This window comes from Orussus abietinus, unplaced genomic scaffold, assembly GCF_000612105.2.
Source record: "Orussus abietinus isolate OABI.00-Male unplaced genomic scaffold, Oabi_2.0 scaffold105, whole genome shotgun sequence".
Taxonomy (NCBI): domain Eukaryota; kingdom Metazoa; phylum Arthropoda; class Insecta; order Hymenoptera; family Orussidae; genus Orussus; species Orussus abietinus.
This window is the reverse complement of record NW_019394307.1, coordinates 125,242-147,366: the sequence shown is the minus strand read 5'-3', so window position 1 is coordinate 147,366 and position 22,125 is coordinate 125,242. Positions and strand designations below refer to the sequence as shown.

Here is a 22,125-nt window from a genome sequence, read left to right as displayed (position 1 = left end):
TATAACCGTATCGTAGAAAACTAAAATTTACGAACGGATTTCGGAGTCAGGGAATTGCAAAATTGACAAATGGCCCGATGGACCCAAGCAGGCAGTAAGTCCCTTTCTGGAAATTTATCTGACATTTCAAAAGTCGCGATGAATCTAAATACATGAGTGTCGCGCATGGAACACTATCTCGCGATGCTGAGATTTCGAGTTCAGCTGTTCGAAGGGAGTTAATGAAATCTTATTCTATCCGGTTAACCGGAGCAAGGCATGGAAATCGCGATAATGGTTAGAACTCGGTTTGATCGGAGATGGGGGGTTAAGAAGTAAACTAGAAGGAAGATGCGCTGGGATCGCTGGAGTATCGGATGGCACTATTGCGGCTCGCAGGATAGATGGCCTTCGATAGGGAGACCGGGGGTCTCTGACTCTCTGACTCTCTGACTCTCTGACTCTCTGACTCTCTGACTCTCTGACTCTCTGACTCTCTGACTCTCTGACTCTCTGACTCTTCTCTGACTCTCTGACTCTCTGACTCTCTGACTCTCTGACTCTCTGACTCTCTGACTCTCTGACTCTCTGACTCTCTGACTCTCTGACTCTGACTCTGACTCTGACTCTGACTCTGACTCTGACTCTGACTGACTCTGACTCGCTAGAAACGGAGTACCGAAGACCAGGAGCTCCACTCGAGATCGTCGACGTTGACTAACTTGAAAAGACTAACTGGACTAACTAACTGAACTTCCGCCCCGAGCTGAAGGCTGGTTTTATTGGCAAGGTGTTCCAATTGGTGGGAGGTCCTAGGGCCCAAGTGAGGGTGGCGTTTCCGGATCGTGCTGACGCGCTGTCTGGTCATCAGGTTCTTTGCTTCGGGTCAATAGATGACTTTTGGAGTCGCCTTGGCCGATGAACTTGTCGTGTCAGGTATTTTAGTTTTGGATCCTTTCGCAAGAGTTTCCTAATCGCGTTTCCATACTCGAATTTCTATGGCTAGCTTCCGGTGTTCGGAATATGGTTTTTCCTAGATTAGAATACTGAGGGTGCCTACGTAACAGAATACTTAACTTTTCCTGAAATCGTTTTACATCAGAAATCAAGATTAGCAATTTTGATATTATGGTGTTACCACGTGGTTTTAGCAAACAGGGTATTACGGGTTAGATAATTGGCGGAAACATTGCTTTTAAAGGGAGAGGTCAGACGGGCGTGTCGTCGAAAAAGACAATGGTTAAGGGAACGCGTATTTTCTGCTCGTGTATTTCACTTCATTAAAAAACATTTGCTTAACTTCAGGGGTGCAACATGCCCGTCTACCTTCTTCCTAAACGAATTCAAATTACATTTTTTGCCGCGACTTTTTTTTAAATGGAAAGTGGTATGGAACGTTTTCACGTAGCGGGCCCTTGTGGGCGATTTATACCCATATTCTGGAGAAACAGGAATTACGATCGATAGTGCGTTAATGCGAGCGTAGGTGGTTCGATTAGCATTATTGAAGTTCAGTGGGCCAATGGCATCCCACTATATAATAGTATAAATAGGCATGGATATTTCGCCAAGGACCTCTTTTACCGCTAGTATCGTAACGATATCATTGTTCTGTCGAAATGAAATCATCATACATCTGCGTAATTATGATAATGTAAGATAATTTATTGCTAATCAAAATTGGCAAAATTTCTGTTACATTCGCGTTTGAATTAATTTTCTGGCCTTACCGCGTTTTCAATGAGACGCGTGTCCAATTACAGTTCGATTGAGTCGATTACACCGATCTTATATGATTCCTAAATACAGAGCAGTTCAGTAATCATGGAACAGTTGGAATGGGACTGTGATTTTTTGTGAAGAAGAAAGTAAAAAATTGTTCAATCATGTTTCCAGACATGAAGTGTCGTTTCCGGAAAATGACTGAAAATTTGGGGAGAACTATTAGACGCAACTGGGACTCGGCTTAATGTATTTCACTAAGGATAATTATATTATTTACCTAACTAGACGCAATTGAGACCCGATCTAATGTATTTCGACAAAAATGACTAAATTTTTTACTTAACTAAGACAATTTCAAAAATATTTTTCTCTCTTGTAAAAGAGAATTTTCTCTCGAATAGTGAGAAACTTCTACGCAATCGATGGGACTGCTAGCTTTATCGGGTTGGCACAGCAATTAGGCTATCGCAATTGTTAAATTTCAAGTCCTTTAATTTTTTGTAGGAGGTTTTTTAATGATAAATTTATTCCAGAGGCGCGTTGAAGAGTTGAACGCAAAAATTGTTTTTGTGTCCGAGGAATTAAGAGACGATGCCCGGGAGGATTTTGCGATAATCCGGTTAATATAAACTCCGTATGGAATAATACGAAGTTTAAACCGCTTCTATATCTCCATTTACTAAAGCGCTGTTTTCGTGCGTATGTATGTATGTGTGTGGGTCACGAATCAAAGGTAACGCTTTTTCGACGGGTTCGGGTTCGTATTTGGAAATTCGTCGATACATGTCCCCCCTAAATCGGGGTCGAGGATGTCAAAAGTTTCATCGGATGAAAAACTTCCGATCATATGATCGAGATTCGGTGATTGATTGATCAAACACAGCGCAGTCGAGTCACCACGAAAAGCCGAAGCCGGGTTCATCGCCGCTCGGGGTATATCTAGTTAACAAATTAAATCCTCAAATCTGACTATTTTACTTCCATTTACGAGACTATTAAACGTGAAAAGGTATTCAAGATATCTTATCTAAGAATGGTTTATAGAATCAATTTAGGACGAACTTTTATTTCGTTTTCTCTTAAATCCATCTTTCTCAGAAACAAAGTCTTAAATATACAAATTTCATTTGCAGTTTAAACAGTTATTCCTCCATTAAGTATGATCTCCTTTCGGATTCTGTTAGGATTACTAGGCCATCCAATGTTTCGGACTCTTATAGTATTATCGGAGGAACATGATTTCGTGTAAAAGAGAAATTGTATCTTTACCAAGTAATTTGAAACGATAACTGTTAATTTGTGTTAAATTGTTCTATGTTATATAAATGATGTATTTTTCAAAACGTTTAGTTTAGATTCAAGCAAGAAACTATTACCGTCCGAGTAAGTAAATCCTCGACGAGGCATAGCCAATATCGACTTGTTCCTCTCACAGGGAATTGCCTCCTTCCCGGTTGCACCGTGATTACTAAGCCACCCTGTACATCCTGCGCAATTACACACTTTACGCTATAATTACCCCTTCCTCTTAGACGTCACTTAAAAGTACATAATCCGGTACGTATCCAGACCGATTCGACCATGATGTTGGATTCTTTCTCTTCTATAATTCTTTGATCGCAAAAGGATGTTTGGGAATTTTTCGGAGAACTTTATCATGGACGTATTATGGGCGCGAAATTCGTCGCCTATATGGCTGACCTCGAAGAGGCAACGAAGTCGTCGATGTGACGGCACTGTCGGCGATTTTAGCCGTTTGGGTTTCTGTAATTCCTTCCTTGACTCCTCCAGTTCTCCGGTATCCCTCCGTTTTTTTTATTTATTATAATATTTAACGAGGTCGTTAAATGGACTACGAGTTTTCGTGACGTATGATCAAACGGACTCTCGACCCGACTCCATTAGGTCGAGAGGAAAGGCATCGTTAATGCATATCATAACGTCGAAGTGCCGGAAGCCACTCGAAACGCCCTCTCGTTTCGTTTCGAAATCCCATATCCCTGGAAGCAACTGGATTTCAGAGAATCAGATCAAAAGGTAACACGCCTATTTCCATTTATTTCATAATTAGGCTGCTTTCCGTGAACTTCTCATTATCGGAGTGAAAATACGACCTTTCAAGGACGTCGTATTGGAATGTCGCTGGGCATGTAGAGGTTCAAATCATCATACCCATGTAGTCTGACATTTGAACTGGTAGACCGCATTGACGAGTCTTGACACCGTATCGTGGGTATCACTGGATAACAAAGTGACCGATTCAGTGATTCAATGACAATTCGAATTTGTAGCAACTCGTTGCCAATCATAATGACGGGATTTGAGATATCGACCTTTTTTGGCGTTTGCTCGTTGATTTTGAATGCACTTAAGGTAATGTGGAAGTGGCGCCAAAGTGGTATCGTTAATGAAAATTTTCACCGAACTGAGTGTACCGAATTGTTTCAAACTTTACAACGTGAATGTGGAGGCTATAAGAAAGGTCCTGACATTCATGATATTTTAATTTTTAAATAATTTGTTTATAGATATTTTAAAACTGATTTACAAGCAATGAAATATCATGGGGGTCAAGACCCTCCTTATAGCCTCCGTGTTCACGTTGTAAAGTTTGAAACGATTCGGTACCCCCCGTTTAGAGAAAAGTTTCATGAACGATTGACCCCTTAGATGTCACTTTCACATCCCCTTAACGGCGTTCACAACCAAAGTGGGGACGATGACTTCCACCGCTAGATGGCATTAGCATCGAATTCGGTGGGAGGTAACCAAAAAGTACTTTCTCGCTCGGATGAGGGAGACGCGACGCATAATGGGCGGTGTTTAGCAACGGGCGAAAAATGTGCGCGTATTTTGCACGTATAGGACTCACACAACGGCTAGACGCCTCTGGATTAGGCGCCGAAACGTGTGTGACCCCCGGCCGCACGCACACGCCAGTTTGGACGCTCTGCCTAGAGTCGTCAACGGTTGCTAAGGAATGCCCAAATTCCTCGCGAGAAACTCGAAAATCCCGAAAAAGGTACTCCACGGGGACAACGATTTTGAGCGTATTTCTCAACCGATTGAGCTCAACGAGTGCTCGTTTTAAAGATAAAATGTTGACGTGTGTTTATATGGGAGCGATTTTCGATCAAGCACCTCCTTCCTAGGTAAAAGGGCATTGAAATTATGTAGTTGCACTTTTTTATATGAAAATGACCACTTATCGAAAATCGCTCCCATATAAACACAGGTCAACGTTTCATCTTCGATATGAGTTAAGTTCGATCGGTTTAGAAATATGTTCGAAATCGTTGTCCCCGTAAGGCCCTGCAAAATCGCTGGAGTGGTGAGCGCCCTTAATGGTCTTTTGGTCTTCGTTTCTGACCGATGAATGCTTCTCATTGAATTTCATATCTAAAAATTGCATGGTGCAGTTTTGAAGTTATACCATATATTCCAAAGGAAGTATCATTATCTAGGAACTCGGAAGGAGTATAAAATGAAAGAGGATATCACGATTTAGCGTAATTATAAGTTTAGCATCGTAGAACTAATAAAATCCTGGTGAAACCGTCGCAGTTGAAAAACAGCTACCTTTAATTCATTTTTTAATTCATGTGGTAGGCAAGGAAAATGAGGAGCGCGATTACCGCGTGACACTAACCGAAGTAAATGGAACAGGTATTACGAGAAAGTAATGGCTGCGTAAACAGGCCGTTAAAAGGCAATCGTTCAATTAAAATTGCGCACAGATGTACCTGTAGAAGAAACGCTGGAATTGGAGAAAAGAGTTACGCGAGGCCGAGCGTCCTGACTGCGTTTCACGCCAAGTGCATTTGCGACGTGCGAGCTCGGTCGAGGTTTTGTCCTCGGACTTTCGACATATTCGATAATTTCTGACAAAGTGCACGTGCATTCCGCGTTCCTGCACGTTTCTGAAGAATCTCTTATGGAGAGAACTCCCCGGACGGGATGAACGTTTTGCGTTGCGTCGTGGGCCTTTCAGTCCTTCTCCAGTCGTGACTCCTCCTCGCCGTCCTTGTCGTCAATTATCGATTACTATCTTTGGAAGAAGAACAAATCGCGATGATTCACCAGGAACGTGAGAAGAACGAAGACATTTGACGGCGGCGTCGAGTTTCTCCGTTTCTTCTCTCGGAGGGGTTGCGACGACGAAGCCCCTCTCGGAAGAGGTGTTTCCGCGTCTCTCGAAAAACTCCCGTTTTTTCTCCCGAGAATCACCCGGAGGGGAGTAGAATTACCGAGGATTTTCTTCGGCAAACAATGACGATGACCCTTGACACGGTCATACTTCCGCCTCGCCCCCTGACTCGTCGTGTCGCGCGGACGGAAAGGATTGGCGGAAGCGACGAGAGGGGGCGAAAAGGCAAACGTAGAGCACCTGCTAAGGTCGCGTGCCATTTTTCCTGATATTACATCAAAGGTAGGAAGGTGTGCGACATCCCTTTGTGTAGCCTTCTTGATGTTAGGGCGCAACTTGTAATCCTTCAACTTTGATTATTGATCGCAGCTCTCGGAGCAGGTGGACAGTTTTCTTTGACATCCTTTTAAGAGGACGGCATTCTTTATCCTCGATTTGAGACATAGTTTTTTCAGAAAAAGCAAGAAGACAGATGTTGTCGAATATAGTTGAGACCGTTATTAATACGAACTAAGAAACAGCTGTCAAAGCGCGCGCACACACACACACACGCATGCTGCGATATTTCTTACATATATGTATAATTACTGCAAGTGAGATGAGATAAACGTTTGAATTCGGTCGAGTGAAGTGGAAGAAGATGACGAAATTAATGACTTATGATAAATCGTTCGACGAGGAAACAACGTATCTCTATTTGTTTGCAATTCAGGGAAACATTAATTGACTTCAGCCGTTTAAGTGATATCGTTTAACGAGGGGATTTTATACATCAGAACATTCTTACATGTGTGAATTATCTTATCAGCAATGTAACAATTTTTTCTTTGCAAGATTGTTTGATGCATTTCTCATTTGGTTTATACGGTAATGGATTCTAACGGGGTTCAATTATTTAGTACGATTGTCGGAGAATTTAATTTTAATTTCTTCCATTCTACTTGGTCTGTGGAGAATTGTTTATTTTTTTAGATTGTTAGAATGATGTGAGGATTGGAGTAAATATATTTTCTGAGTTTGGCGAAAGTTTTTGCCTCCAAAAGAATTTGTTCTCAAAAGTTATTTAATTTTCATTAGTAAAAAATTGACAGGTCTTCGTTAAACGGAACAGGAAAGGAAACGTGGAAAACAATTTTCCGTATTTTCCGCCGTAATGAACCGACTTGCCTTGACGTTCAATTTATTCGCAGAATACGGAGTTTACATTGGCACTTTTTTATTACATTAAGAAGGACGCATTGCTGAATCATTCTGAAACTTTGTTACATAAACGAAACGTTCCATCGACAATGTAGGAATAACCCATGTCTTTTTATAATCAATCTAGTGTGCAAGGTGGCAATTTGATTCATGTAATAATTATATTACATGTTTTTTTGCTTAAAATCAATATGCCTTATCGCTTGGAAAGTATTTGTATAAAATTGTAAAATTTGTTACAATTTGAACATGCGTTTATGTCACTACCTATAGAATAATTAAGTAGTAATAGCATTTGATTTAAAAAGTTGGGAAACTACTGCACTGTAGCGCTAGTAAAGCTTAATAATGTACAATAAAAAATAATTGCATAATTATTAATGAGAAATGATTTACGACGTTCATTAAATTTAATTCATACAGGTTAAATACTGTAATACATGTCTTACTTGATTTGTTTACTGCAATGCAGTAATGCTTGTGACGATTATCTATTAATCGATTGTGACGATTTTCTATTATAATTGTACTCAGCACATCCTCCAATTAAGAACTACACCGGAAAGAGAAATTACAGATCGTTTTTTTTCGCGTAGTGAACGTAAATGCGCGAAATCAACAGAAACAGGAATACGAAATTCTTGAACGGTACTGAATCAATGAGTACGTACGTGTAACCGTAATGCATTCAAACTGAAGTGCAAGTACTGATTATGCAAAAAATATTTGTTCATGTTTTATACATTGTTATACCGTGAAGTATTTGTCTTCTTGGGGAATCACGACAATTTTATACCACTAACTTTCATAGTTAATTCTTTATTAATTTTCACGCCGAATGCTATTAGTTCATGACGACGATTCGATTCAGACAGACAGTTACTAGCTCTCCTCGGGAGCCGAGAGAGCAGGGCAAAGGATAAGACAAAGGGTATTCCTGTGACGAAATACAATTTCGCTGACATATAATTAACGCTGTGAAACGATGTCCGTCAATGTTCCCAGGATCCGGCGAGTGGTAAAAGATTAAAAAGGAGTTATAATGTTACGGCATAACAATACAGAATAGAAACTCATTGGAAAATAGGTCTAATGAGCATGAGGTATGGAGGCTGAAATTTATGATCAAGTCATCAGTGTAGGAAAAATCACTACCGATTAAACCATCATATTGTTTTATCATTACTCTACACGTCAACATAATTTCTTTTCGTTTAATCGTGATTTCACGATAATTCTAAAGGAAAGTTCTTTCATCAGCAACCGTCGTTGGAGCATCGTGTCGGCGCTGCTTTTTAAACAATTCGTAGAGGAGGTTTAGAAATCGATTCTCGATGTTTACCTTGATGGCAAAACTATCTATCTCGATTTGCATCTCATTCAGAGAGTCTGCAATTTACATTGAGAACGGACGGCCTTTGGCTGTTTATTCCCTATAAACCTCAGAAGGCCAAGGTCTCGTCACAGCGAAGACGAGCATTAAGACTTCGAAGAGGATTACGACTCTTCTAGAAAATAGTTTGTCAATCTCCTTGCGAATAACATCCGAGTTTGGTATTCTGACCTCACCTATTCTTTTCTCTTACTTGTTTGTTCACTTGCTTTCTCGTTTCCCATCGATTCCTCTATTTGGATAATATGATCATTCGGAACATCGGTTACAATTTGTTGTACACATAAAAGCAATGTGTACACTTACATAGTGCATCGATGCTATCCAAACTTCGTGATCTAAAACTCAAACTTATGATGACTTATATCGCATTATTAAGTGCAGTCATTGTTTTCCGAATTCTGCTTACAGTCATTATGTATATAGCTTTTCAAGATCTGATCTGAATGCCAATAAAGGTTTTATTTTGCTTAGAATTTCTTGATGAAGTTTCATTATTGAATTTTTCGCGGTACCTATCTTAAATGATAATTGTAATGAATATTATTGCATTTCAATGTTCCGATTGTGTAGGGTAAAATTTAGTTGTAATATGAAATTCAACGAACTAAATAAACAAATAGGTTTTCCTCCACACGACCATCTCTTATACCCGGTGATAAGTCAGCATGATGCCGGAGCGGAGGTAGGAAATGATTTGCAACTAAAACGGATGTCGCAACTAAACGGACTCTAAGCGCTAGTGAGATTATCCGCATGTCCGGCGGCTTAGTCGACAATCTAATGCTTCGTCTACGCGATTCGTTTCCAACTCGGCTTTAACGCTGCCATTTGAACGTTTGGAAATTGTTATTCGTTCCACCTTCTAGTGAGCGGCAAAGACCGGGAACAGCGATCCAATTACGAAACACGGGAAATAGGGATTTCTTTGGTACGTCGTGTGCAACGATTATGCCATTTTGTTTTTGCCATCCTAGGTTTTTATTATCAGGTTCTGATTACGGGATGTAGAAGGTGAGAAGTGTAACTAAGTTCAGAAATAATTACGCTCGTTAACTGTCAGCGTTATTCTTGGACTGTCATAAAATTAGTTGTCGACCGAAAAACTTGCATAATCGATCGAAAGAGTAAAAGGGAACTTGGCGGTTTCTACTTGTATCTAGTGTCTTGTGTCTAGTGACAAGTCAATACATGAGCATGATCATAGGAAGTGATTCAAAATGAAATCGGATGTTCTAAACACCATCTCTTTATTGTCCATTTACTTGATGGCTCGCTTAACAATCTACTTCTCTGTTCACATGATGGATCTTTACTTCAGCTTTAATGGCACTTTTGGAGCCTTGAAAGTGTTCGAAAATTGTTTCTCGCCTCGTTAGACCGCCAGGTAAACGACTCTCAATTATCGTGGTCGGTGGGAAAGCTTGCAAATTTCCTTAAAACGGGGGCGGTTTTGAGCGAGCTTGGATTTCATTAGCATTACAAATGACTCGGTCAGGGATAAAAAAGAGAGGAGCGGTGTTCAGCGGAAAAATATAAATTATCCACTTTTATAAATGCTGAATCGTGAAAATATATTAATTTCTCTAACTTGCAATGTATTTAATAATGTCGTTTCATTGTAGCACATAGACATAAAAGTTGTAAATGAAACTAACAAGGAATATCATGATAAATCAACCTTTTATTCTAAAACAAGTTATTTAGGAGTCACAAGCAGACGAGGTGACTAAATAGAATCGTCCGACTGCTCGTTCAATATTTCAGTAGGTCGTTAGCGCAATTTGCTTTTGTCTAGGTTCTCGTTTAGCTTTCGACGATGTACCCGTAAAATTGTTGACAAAATTATTTCTCACTTAAGGTGAAGTGAAACATCCTTCAAATCAGTCGATTCGAATGCAATACTTTTTTTTAAGGGTATTAGACCAAACTGTTCGAAACTTTGACACATCACTCCTAATCATCTAAGAATTGTCCTGACACATTGAAAATTTGGATTTTTCAAAAAAATTTTTTAACTCAGTTCAGACCAGAACCAAAATGACGTCGAGCTCTCATATTTCGATCAATATACAATTATCGAAGGCTCTGACATGAGAAACGGAAGGGTCAGGACAATTTTACGACAATTTAGAACACTCTGATAATCGATAAACTCGCATTTCAACGGGATAAAGGCAAAAAAAGTGTTCTATGCGCTTCTTTGCTAAAACGATGGTAATACGAGGTCTCGGAGTGAAAATTTAATTGACCTGGAAATCACAGATGGCAAAAAAAGTGTTGTATGCGCTTCTTTGCTAAAACGATGGTAATACGAGGTCTCGGAGTGAAAATTTAATTGACCTGGAAATCACAGATGGCGCAGGGGGTCCCTCCGCAGTCAATTAGGGCCCCAGAAGGCTTGAATCCAGAGGATTTCTGGAGTTTTACTTCGATTTCTTTATAATTATTGTACGAAAACGACAGGTGGAATATGCCATTTGGTACAATACCCAATATAATTCGACCCAGCTGTCAATATAAAAACGAACGTCGGCAACGTAGGCATTTAGAAAAATCTTCTTTATCGACGTTGATCAAGTTCCTCGACGTGTTTCACTTCACTTTAACCGTTTTGTCCGCTTGTACCGGTTTATTGAGAGTTAAGGAGTCTTTCGTTATTCCATGACCCTCTCACCCATCGTTTAAAATTTCCCCTCGAGGGAATGGATTTTTTGCACGACCCTGAGAAATGTTTCCGCACAAAGAGCCGATAAAAAAGGACTCGAGTGGAAGGAGTCAAATTCGCATCCGAAGTCTCGAATCTGCCGAGTTAATATTGGACCTTGGTTGCAGTTTCATCAAACGACTTTGATCACTTGGTAAATTTTACATTGATGCTAATGACGGTTCTACGAAGCGATTAGCGAGTACAAATCATGACTTAAATCACAAGATCAGGATTAGCACCATCGCTGACCGTCATCTGACTTTAGACGTACAGATCGTAATTACTACGTGTGCGATGATCGATCGTGACTGACCTTGCAGGTGATGAAATTGGTACATGAAATTGAATTGTTTACGGAATACTTGACTTAATTTGTATTACGAACATTTGCATACAGCTATAGAATTTGATATACCTGTCAGAATTTATTACAAATTACATGTTTTTGAATTCAAAGATTTACGTCTGGAGTTATGTCACAAAAATGCTTAAAAACATCTGAAATGGTAGGCCAAAATTGAGTGAAATGACACATATATTCGCATTAGGTCTCAGATCGGTGAATACCGCAACCGCAGCTGTACAACTCATTGTCAGCTGTAAGTTGTAATATGCTGTTTGATGTGTCATCGAACATTTGGCGATTATAAAAAGCTCACAAGACGGTTTAATAAGAAAAAGTTCTTACGTATTTTCGCGTTCAAACGCAATTCAGTTTTAACATTATTTTACAAGATTTATCTCCACTGCTCGAAAAGAAAAAAACTGCAACAACAAAGTTGTGCATGTCTAATAACCACGTATAATGTTTAGCATAATGAAACAGACTACGGCCATACTTTGGTAATTACATGTATATTTTAGACCAAAACTGAATAACTATCTCTTTGAATTATCCTACACAATATATGTTATATTGTTTATTATCATCGTATGTTACCTCTGATTTGTACAATTTCTATTTTTAGATCCTGCGATTTTATTGGCCAATAGTCTATTCCGCATCGCTTATATAGAAGTGGATACTTTATCTGATAGTTTCCTATTTATTTCTTTATTATTATATAATATTACATAATATAATTTAATTATATTTATAATAACAACTTATTTTATATCATTAATACCAGTACAATATCCGATACACGATATAATAGACGTAATAGATAATAACGCTTAATATCTAAACATATTTATTGTAATCGTGAAAATCTTTAAAAATTATTTGCCGAAATCTCTCTTTAAAACCGTGGATGGAATTTGCATGCAACGCCCCGCGATACGTGGAGGGCTTCGCGAGCCCGTACGAAATTATAACACTCGTCTGGAGAACTTTATAATTGGTAAATATGGGCCTCGATCGATAAAACGAACCTGTTACAATGAGACGCAATTAACCTCGTTGCCGCCCCACCGAATTAATGTCCCGCGTGGCGAATTACGCGGTCGCCGAAATGTCGTCGCGTTTCGCGGGAAAAATCGAATTTCGCGAAACTCTTCTACGCACCTCGACGCGTCACGTTGGCATTCATTTTTACCGGGTCTGTCCATTATTTGCCGCGATTGGATTGCGCACTGTCTCCCGTTTTTCCTCCCCTTGTTTTTCTTTTTGTAATTTCCCCTAAACGCTCGTTGCTCGCGCCACTCGAAGCGCGCGTTTATTCATGGCGGGAGAGGAGCGCAGCTGGGGAAATGCCTTTTGCTTTATGTGCACCGCGATATGGAAGAAGCGCCTCTTCCCAAATGGCTCCTCGGTACCGGATTTTCAAATTTACTGGCCTGCAGGGAAATGCGTCTTTTATCGGCCTCGAGAACCGTGAATTTTGCGTATGAATATCGCCTACGAAAGAACCAGCGACGATAGGGAGGTTTGATTTCCTCTTGAGATTTATTTTTGATTCGAGGGGCTTAAAAGGTGGCTTGATTGATATTCGGTAGCTTTTCCAGTGCTAAAAATGCGCTGTTGGGAGGTTGTTAAAAAGTACTATTGTTTTCGAATAGGTGCTATAGTACGGCAGTATATTTGGAAGCTTTTTGAGAGGCGATGACCTCGTATTTCCATCATTTCCTACAGACGGAGGTTGGAAAAATTGTTCGTATTGAAGAGTTATTATTTAATTCCCTTCATAAGCTTTGGTAAAATCAGTTCTTCTGATTTAATAAGTGTTCGATTCGTTTGGGAGATGTGGAAAGGGGGAAAGTATTGGAATGGTAACTGTACTTAATTTTTCTACTTTTTTTATACGCTTAGTGCTGATAGACAATATAACTATGTTCAGTAAATGACAAATTCGAATTCTGCCTCGGAATAATATTTAGAATAATAATGATATTACCATTGTCAAAAATGAATTCTTTTTCTGAATGCAATGGACGTACCTTCTTGAAGAATTTTCCGATTGCCCAGTGTATGCATTTTCACATTTATATTATCCACGTGTAGTGAGACATTTTATGAGAGGTATGAAAACCATTTTTCATTCCTGTCATCGTATAGACCTGTGCTTAAGGCGTTTCTGGAGACTTTTAACATTAAGGATAAGAACATTATGATATCCTTCAGGCAAGATTGTAGAAAAAAAGAACGCACGAGGTGTTAACTAGGTGAAAAATGTTTCTTAGGAGGGCAATAAATCTGTGGAAAATATCTCTCTCTTTCGAGAAAACCTTCCGCCAAGTTCGGCGTTTCCATATTACCTGTGCTCACCATAAATCACGAAGCTATATTTTCTTTACTTGTTTTACACAGATAAAACGAAAATAAGCACTGTTTAGGGCAGAATTAAACTGAGCATATAAATCTTGAAGCGGGGTAAGATACCAAATACACTTTTTAAGTGAAATTGTACCCTGCAATTTGATGTGTCAGATAAAGAAATTGAATTTACTGAAATTATTGAACTTATAATAAACCATGGATGAGTCAAATTTCCTTCTAAAGTTGAAAAAAAATATATTATTTGCTTGTGACGTTATGAAAATGTAAAATAATCGGAAACGTGAAATCAGAATTTACGTAACACTGAAGTGACGATTGAACGAGGTCAAAAGAAATCGGTTATATTTCTTGTTTTACATTTAACCATGACTACAATAATTACTGAAAACATAATTTTTTCAATCTTTTTGCAGCATGCAATTCTTGGGGAGAAGTTCGCCCGAGAAAGAGCAGACCGCCCAGAATTGGCGAAATTCCGAGGTATGTTAATGTATGTCCGAAATCAGGTACTTAGATGTCGATACGTCATTTGCGAATGAGATTTTTAATTAGGACCTCATGTGGTAGACCTTTCATTTCCGGTGACACATTCCGATGTTCCTTTCCTTTTCGTTTCGCGAATCATCGCGAATCTGCATTCGATGGCTTCTCGGTGCGATTGGCTGGTGCAATTAAACCAACAGGAAGATGAAATCGCACGGTTACAATTTCAATTAAAATCGGCGGGAACTCGAGCTTTTGCAGTGATTCGTCGAGGACGTACGTATAAATCCGTGTATGGCTGACCGGGCGTTTTCAATTTATGCTCTAACATACGTGCCTGTACGTGGGCGATGTGCTCCGATAGCTTGATATACATATGCACCACTCTCGATTCATCGAACATCAGTGAATATTCATCGAAAGGCGAAATGTTCGAAACCAATCGGGAGTTTCAATGGTCCGTACCTTCAACATCTTATTCAATCATTTGCTCATTGAAAGAAGTCCGGAAACCTATTGCAGAAGATTCTGCTTTAGCTTAATGGGGTGCCGATTTATCGCCGTTTAATATAGTCCCATCTTGATTATTGAATTGAATATTCAGTAAAAGGTTCAGAATACCTTCGAACCCTTTACCAATTGAACAAATTTTAGTAACTCACTGCAAAACATACCGTGTAAGAATGGAATATTGGTCTAAATTAAAATTTAAAGACATTTATTTGTTCAGAAAAAATTCTTCACTTTATTAATATAGGTATCGAGGGGATTCATCTAGGAAATTATGGATTTCAACACCTTATCTACCGGAAGCCTACTAAACGGCTTTACGATACCTGTGATCGCCATTTACTTCCAAATTCGCCGGTAGATAAAGTGTTAATGCTCGAAATAATGTGGAAATTAGCTGGAAATTGCAAGCAGAAATCACTGGAAATTGCTGGAAATCACCGAAACTCTGTCACAAATTTAAGGCCGATCGTTATTTATTACCGAATCGCATTGTTATTCATCATATGAAATCAAAGGCAACCGGCTCTCAAAGACAGAAATCGTTTTCACTTATTTCCAAGTGTATAGCCCCTCGACAGGTACATGAATATTAATCACCTGTGTTATTTTAATTGTATAAGGTAGTGTAACTATAATAAATTAGTGTCCGGTGCGCAATCTTTCAAGATTTTTTATTGAAAAAATAGTTTGTTATAACCTAATCTGAAGCAGTGGATCACTAGAAAGCTTATCTTATACATTCATTCGATCTATGGAAACTTAAACATTTTCCACGCCAAATAATTTAAAATTAATTGCACGAAGGAATGTTGTAGTACAAGACAAGTTCTTTGTCACCCGGGTGATAAAGCTGGGTTACACGAAAATTTAAAAAGTTAGAAGAAAATTTAAAAATGAACATACTATTATTTTACGTTTCTATTATAGCAGATAGCGTAGATCAATTTTTTGTTTAAACCAAGAAAGTCCATGATCGCTTTTGTAATCAACAGTTAATTGAAAAAATATCTTTTGAAATAGACACGTCCTTCGATGCATTCAGCAGTGATAGATGCACGATTCGTCTTTTCGAGGACGGAGTCGAGAATATTAATGACGGTTTTATCATACCGAAGAGCACATTCCCATTTACTATTCAATATTCAATAAATCTGAATAGCAGGATAGTATAGAGAGAGTAGAAGAACTACAGCGTAGCCGTGCATGTAAATAGATATTTTTAACCGGTGCGTCGATAACGATCGATAACTGGACGAACGACTCGTAAATAACTTAAGATTGGGGTTTCACAATGAAACTTGGAATTAGTCATCGCTAATTCGTTTTTATGCTGTAAAAAGCGAGACAATAGATTTCGATGTCTGCGGTAGCAATCTTAAACATGAAATTAAAATCGTAGTATTAATAGGAAATTATAATAATTATACATAGATACAATTATCGATTATGGCAAGGAATTCCATGACAAATTCGACTTTTAAACTCCATGCTTGTTAATTTAACATTCAAAGGATCGCTCGAGGTAATGGCAATTTTAAAAGCTATTTTACCCAAAGCGAAATCTCGTATTACTCTAATGCATGGCGCGATTCGAATTGACGCTTCTAAAGAAAATTAAATTGGTTCCCCTTCTGGCCATATCCGGTTCGACTTTTAGATTCCATACTTGAAAATTCAACACTCGGTGGGTTGCTCGAAGTAAACGAAATTTTAAAAGGGATTTCAGTCAGTGAATATGTTCGTATTACCTTAATTTGGGACGTGATTCGAATTTACGCTTTTAAGGAATTAAATTGCGTCCCTTTCTAACCGTACTCAAATCAACTTCTAGGTGCCGTACTTGTACATTCAGCACTGGGCCTAATGCTCTGGGTGAATGCAAGTATAAAAGCTATTTCCTTCCTGCAAAAAGTCGTATTAGCCTAATTAACGACGTGATGCGAATGTACGGTTTCAAAGAATTTAATCAGCCCTGCCCCCTGACCATACATTACAACCAAATCGATGTTATCTTGTATTATCGATTTCCCGACACCCTGTGGCGGAAACGTTCCGTTATCGACGCATCCCCGTCCTTCTTAATCAAGTACATTTCTTATCGAGAAACGTTAATTACCGCTACCACATCAACGATCGAAGGCCTTGCGCCCAATAAACAACATGATTTGAATAATCGGTTTCAAACCACAAAAGGACATCACTTTGCGTACCTACGTCAATTCTTATCAAGAAATGTCAAGAAATGTTGTTGAATTAATAATTAACACTTTATCGACCGGCGAATTTGGAAGTAAATGGCGATCACGGGTATCGCAAAACCGATTAATAGGCTTCCGGTCGGTAAAGTGTTAAGTATGCGCCCGAGTACACAATGCGCAGTTCGTGTGTATGCTAAAGCAATAAGAGTAAACTACTCAACATGCAGGGTTAATCGAACGATTGTCGACAGTACGTTGTATATCCAGGCACTGCTGAACGTGGAATACCCGTAAATGAATCGTATCTAAATGTTTATTGAACGTATGTAAGATATAAATATAGATATCTATGAACTCTATTTTAGGTACATTGAAAGGCTAGATGTCCAGATATGGTACGTAATATATGAGCCGCTCAGTGCACACATCGACTAACTCCACTTTTTGAAAAATCTTAAATTTAGGTGTCAAAGCACTTGGTATAGTCATAACTTTTTATATTTATAATATCTTTCCTGATTAATAGAGATTAACACCATTAAACGGCAAAATTTTTTTGGGCATTGAATAATAAGTAATTTATTTCAGAAGCCATTTTGATTAACTCCATCCTCTAATGTAAATCGTAGACGAATACCTGGCAGTATAGTATTATTGGATTATCTGTTGCGGCCGTACATCGATGCTTTTTTTTTGAAACAGCCAAAGATGCTTTCCCCCTTTCAACAATATGAGTAATAAAATCGCATCAGCAAACAGATAGAAAGAAGCGCAATGCAGACGGTAATTGGTATAACAGTGATCTCTCACGCTGAATCTTACTGTATACTTCACCAATATTACACGGACTACATATTTTTTGGTCTTTTCAACATTACTCCCTGATTGTTTTTAAAGAACTAAATATTATACCGTTATAATCAAGATGAGTGAAACTAATAACAATGTGGATGTGGAAAGCAGGGATGATTCTTCAATACGATTTATCAGCAGAAAGTCTGGGGCAAGAAGACGTTTATCGTGTTTCTCGGATTCATCCGATTGCAACGGTACAAATTCCCCAACAAACACATCGATTGGGAGGAAAAGAAGTCGTAATCCTGATAAATGGGCACGAAATTTACAAAAGCATAACGGAACAAAAGGTTTGGCATACAGGAATAGGGGAGGAAATTTAATACCTGCAAAAACATTTGTCGATATAAAATGCAGACGATTATTTTTTGGCTATTCTTTCTTATTAATTTTATATACCGTTAGATGAAAACTATAACTGTATTTATGTATTCTACATTATATATTTGAAGTTATATTATAATAGGAATTTTAAAAAAGAATCTACATTACTTCATCGCATTTCTCAACTTTTTGTTTTATGGAGTTAATCAATGTGTGCACTGAGCGGCTCATATATATCGTAGATATCTACAATATGGTACAGATGGTCTACAGATATTCAAATGTGTTTGTAAAAAAAATTGAATTCATAACACTTTTTGAGCAGTCTGTTTGAGAACTTGATCAGTACGGCTATGCAGCCAAATCCTGCTGTTTTCGACACAGACAAATTTTTTTGCAATTGTCGGGACTTAAATCCGGGACTCATGGAAGCAGGAACACTAACCATGATGCTACTAAAGCCTATGAAGGAATAAATATTTTTCGGACTTATGCAGACCGCTCCGTACTTGTCGATCGGTGCTAATGATACTTATTGCATCTTGTAAACTTATTCTTAAAAAAAAAAAACTCGGAAGTGATTGTAAAATTGTCATTAAAAAAAATGTAACAGTATGTTATAAAACCATCTTTTTATTTAAGTGTATAATAAATGTATACCGATTCACTTTTAAGATACTAAACTCATAATTTTAGGACACCCTTATATACTAAAAGTACATGAATTATATGAATATTATTTAAAGATATTTCATTTAAATGTGCGCAATTTTTTACAGTGTAATTACATTTTTATAAGCTGTGAAAGCTGAATATAAATTATCAATTTAACGTTTTCGAATAGTTCAGATTTTTATGCAGGTTATCTAGACTTCTATGATATATGTTACTGAAAATATCGGCGTGAAAAAAATTGACATATATGTTCACGGGATATTTTTATTACGCATACCATAAATAATGTAAATTTTCTATACTTATGTCCTAATTTGTACATCCACTATAAGTATATTATACTTCATACGGTGCCTGGTAATACATTATAATTTACACAGTGGTCGAAAATCATGATGTACGGTACCCAGCCAAAGAGGAAGTAAATAAAAAATCAGAGTATGGACGAAATTAACAGTTTTATCAAGTTGGAATTTAGATATAAATATTAAGTATGTGTGAAAAATGTTAGGTTACACGAGGCGTCTCTTTATTTTTCTAAACATATTTTTAACGATGTTGATTAACCTTTGGTAGATGTCTTATAGAGCTATTATATATGTTTTGTATGCGTCAAGAAATAAGTAGATATTTGTATGTCAATAGTGGACATTTAATTTTCATCTACAATAGACATAGATATTTATATAAATCCTTTAGATATGTTTTTAGGTGGATGATAGACGATATACATTTACTACACCCATAGACCTAATTTAGACGATTAATTTACGTATATTCTACTTCATGGGTTGCCTGAGTAGTTATTGATTCTTCGAGTCATAATGGGCAAAATGTTTCGTCATCGTCAGATTTTCGTCTCCTGTCGTCAACCGTGTTTCTCGTCGTGAAATGGTATTTATTATTACGGTACTTTTGTTACTGTTCTGATTTGGCATCAGTAGTCGAAGGTCTCGAGTTAACGAATAACGTCATTGCAACAAAATATTTCAATTAATGAAAGGCTGTGGTTGCCTTCTGTGCATTGCTTCGGTTTGTTAAAAAATGGTCGCACTGGTCATCGGATGTATCGACAGTAGAAATATAAAGATAGCTGATTTGATAATAGTCCACTGGACCTGAACCCCGCTGTGAAGATGCGATCGTTTCTATGCTCTCAGTCATTGCGCAATTTATCAAATTATTGTTTACAATAGTTCATTTAAATTGGCAAAATAATTTACGTTTCTGTTATACGTATTTTTAAGTTGTACCTTTCTGGCGAAAAATAATACTGAAAAATATTCACCGCGTACAGGTTAGTTAAAATCGTGGCACAGACACAAAATACATATCCTCGATTTATGCGGTACTTTTTTATGCGGTAAATAATCCCTCCATGTTGTTTATACGTGGGTGGATCATATTTTTTTTGGACGATATATGTTGAATTTATAATACATCCACGAGTACAGTACTGACATGTTTACATTAAGTACATAATTTTGATATTTTGTTGATTCATTTGCCGTGAACGCAACTAAATTTGTTCGCACAAGTAAGGAAGATAGTGACTTTTAGGAAAAGCATGACTATTTTGAAGTGTAGTACCAATCGCGACGGCGAATAACATTTATTTTTATTGTTCTGAATTACCATTACTCGTTTTCTCTTTTTTGTAAAAATCTGTGAAATACATAATTGCGTAATTTATACTGACTTTATCTTGAAATATTTTGCTTTCGTACCCCATTTACGCGATTTTCATCCGATACGCACCCTCTTCGAAAATCGAGGGACCAGGGTATAAGAAAACATAGTACCACTTGATCTTAATGTAACGAATAAAAGTGATCTCTGAAATGTAAACAGCAGATTGATATTTTGTCTGCAAGCATTTCAGCACATCAGCTGATTGTTTGTCGACCATCTTCAGAATTCTGTCCTTAGAGACATATGTGCCCATAATTATGAAAGTGGTCTAAGTCATATATTTCTTGTTTCGAGATATTTAATGAATTGCATTTGAATAAATTAAAAAATATTTTTATATTATGCAACATTTTAATTTCGAGTTTTATTAGTCATAATTAATGGAAATTTATTATGAATATGAAATTTTGGGTGAATTTCATAGGAAAATGTTTTTAAAGGGTGAATTGACTTAGACCATTTTCAAAATTAACTGAATGTCCTATAAATGACTTAAAGCAATAAAATAACTACGAGTTTTATTAGAAACGATAATTTTAATGAAATAATTCATGAACATTTATTAATTAATTTTAAAAAGTAATCCATTTTTATCATTTTAGGCGTTCATCATTATGAGTTTTTAAGATTTTTAAAATGTTCCTGAAAAACTGGAGAGATGTAAACATTATATCTATGTTTTTCTTCCGTTACTGGTCTAGTGGTGGGGTATAACGGAAGTAATTTAATATTTCCGTATATTTTCGTTCTTCCTCTTTTAGGCGAAAGATTCAAAACGTGCAATTTAGAACCATCTAAAGAAGTATTACGTGGTCGTATAATATCTGCAAATCACATCATATCCGAATAGTAATTAACATATTCACACAATATGTACGTTGTCATTAACTTACCTGAACCGCTATCCGTGGATATAGTGGTAAAATATATAAATTACTTTTCCGCCAATAATTAGTTCGGAAGAGTCCAACTGAATTAATGCACTTTCAAAATAGAACTAAATGAATTCCATGTATTGTTAGGTAGACCGGAAAGTATTGTCGTTTCTGTTACCGTTTGATTGTCATTTGTCGGCTTATCGTGTAGTTCAAAAACGCGCCAAAGAGGGCCACGTGCCATTTTAAGGTTATGTTTATATAATTTCTTTAAATTTTTGACGTAGACCACTTTCATAATTAACACTAAATGAATTCCATATAATGTTGAAATTACAACCACTCTCTAATGGTTCATTTTTGACAATATCGTAAAAATGACATTGAATTAATTTAGCTTAAGATAATGTGGGGTGAAATACCTGATAAACTCATTTTTTTTTAATTTGGACTTAGAACACTTTCATAATTATGGGCTCATATGTCGTCTAACAAGTTAAGCACCATTTGAATCACTCCCGTTTGGCGCGCGTCGGCTTTCATCAAAGCTAACGTTTGCCGGGAAAACGAAAGGAAGAAATATTAGTTTTCATCGGGGAACATGGCGAGCCCCGTTGTCGTGTCGATAACGGAACGC

At 37.5% G+C, this 22,125-nt stretch overlaps 1 protein-coding gene across 3 annotated transcripts in view; it reads left to right on the top strand.

Annotated features, from left to right (window-relative positions):
• LOC105696081 overlaps window positions 1-22,125 on the top strand; it is a 137,329-nt gene that overhangs the window by 38,278 nt on the left and 76,926 nt on the right. For all 3 annotated transcript variants that reach the window (XM_012418251.1, XM_012418250.1, XM_012418254.1), the window contains exon 3: window positions 14,287-14,353. In XM_012418251.1, the coding sequence (XP_012273674.1) occupies window positions 14,287-14,353 (67 nt within the window). The remainder of the gene's footprint in view (window positions 1-14,286; window positions 14,354-22,125) is intronic.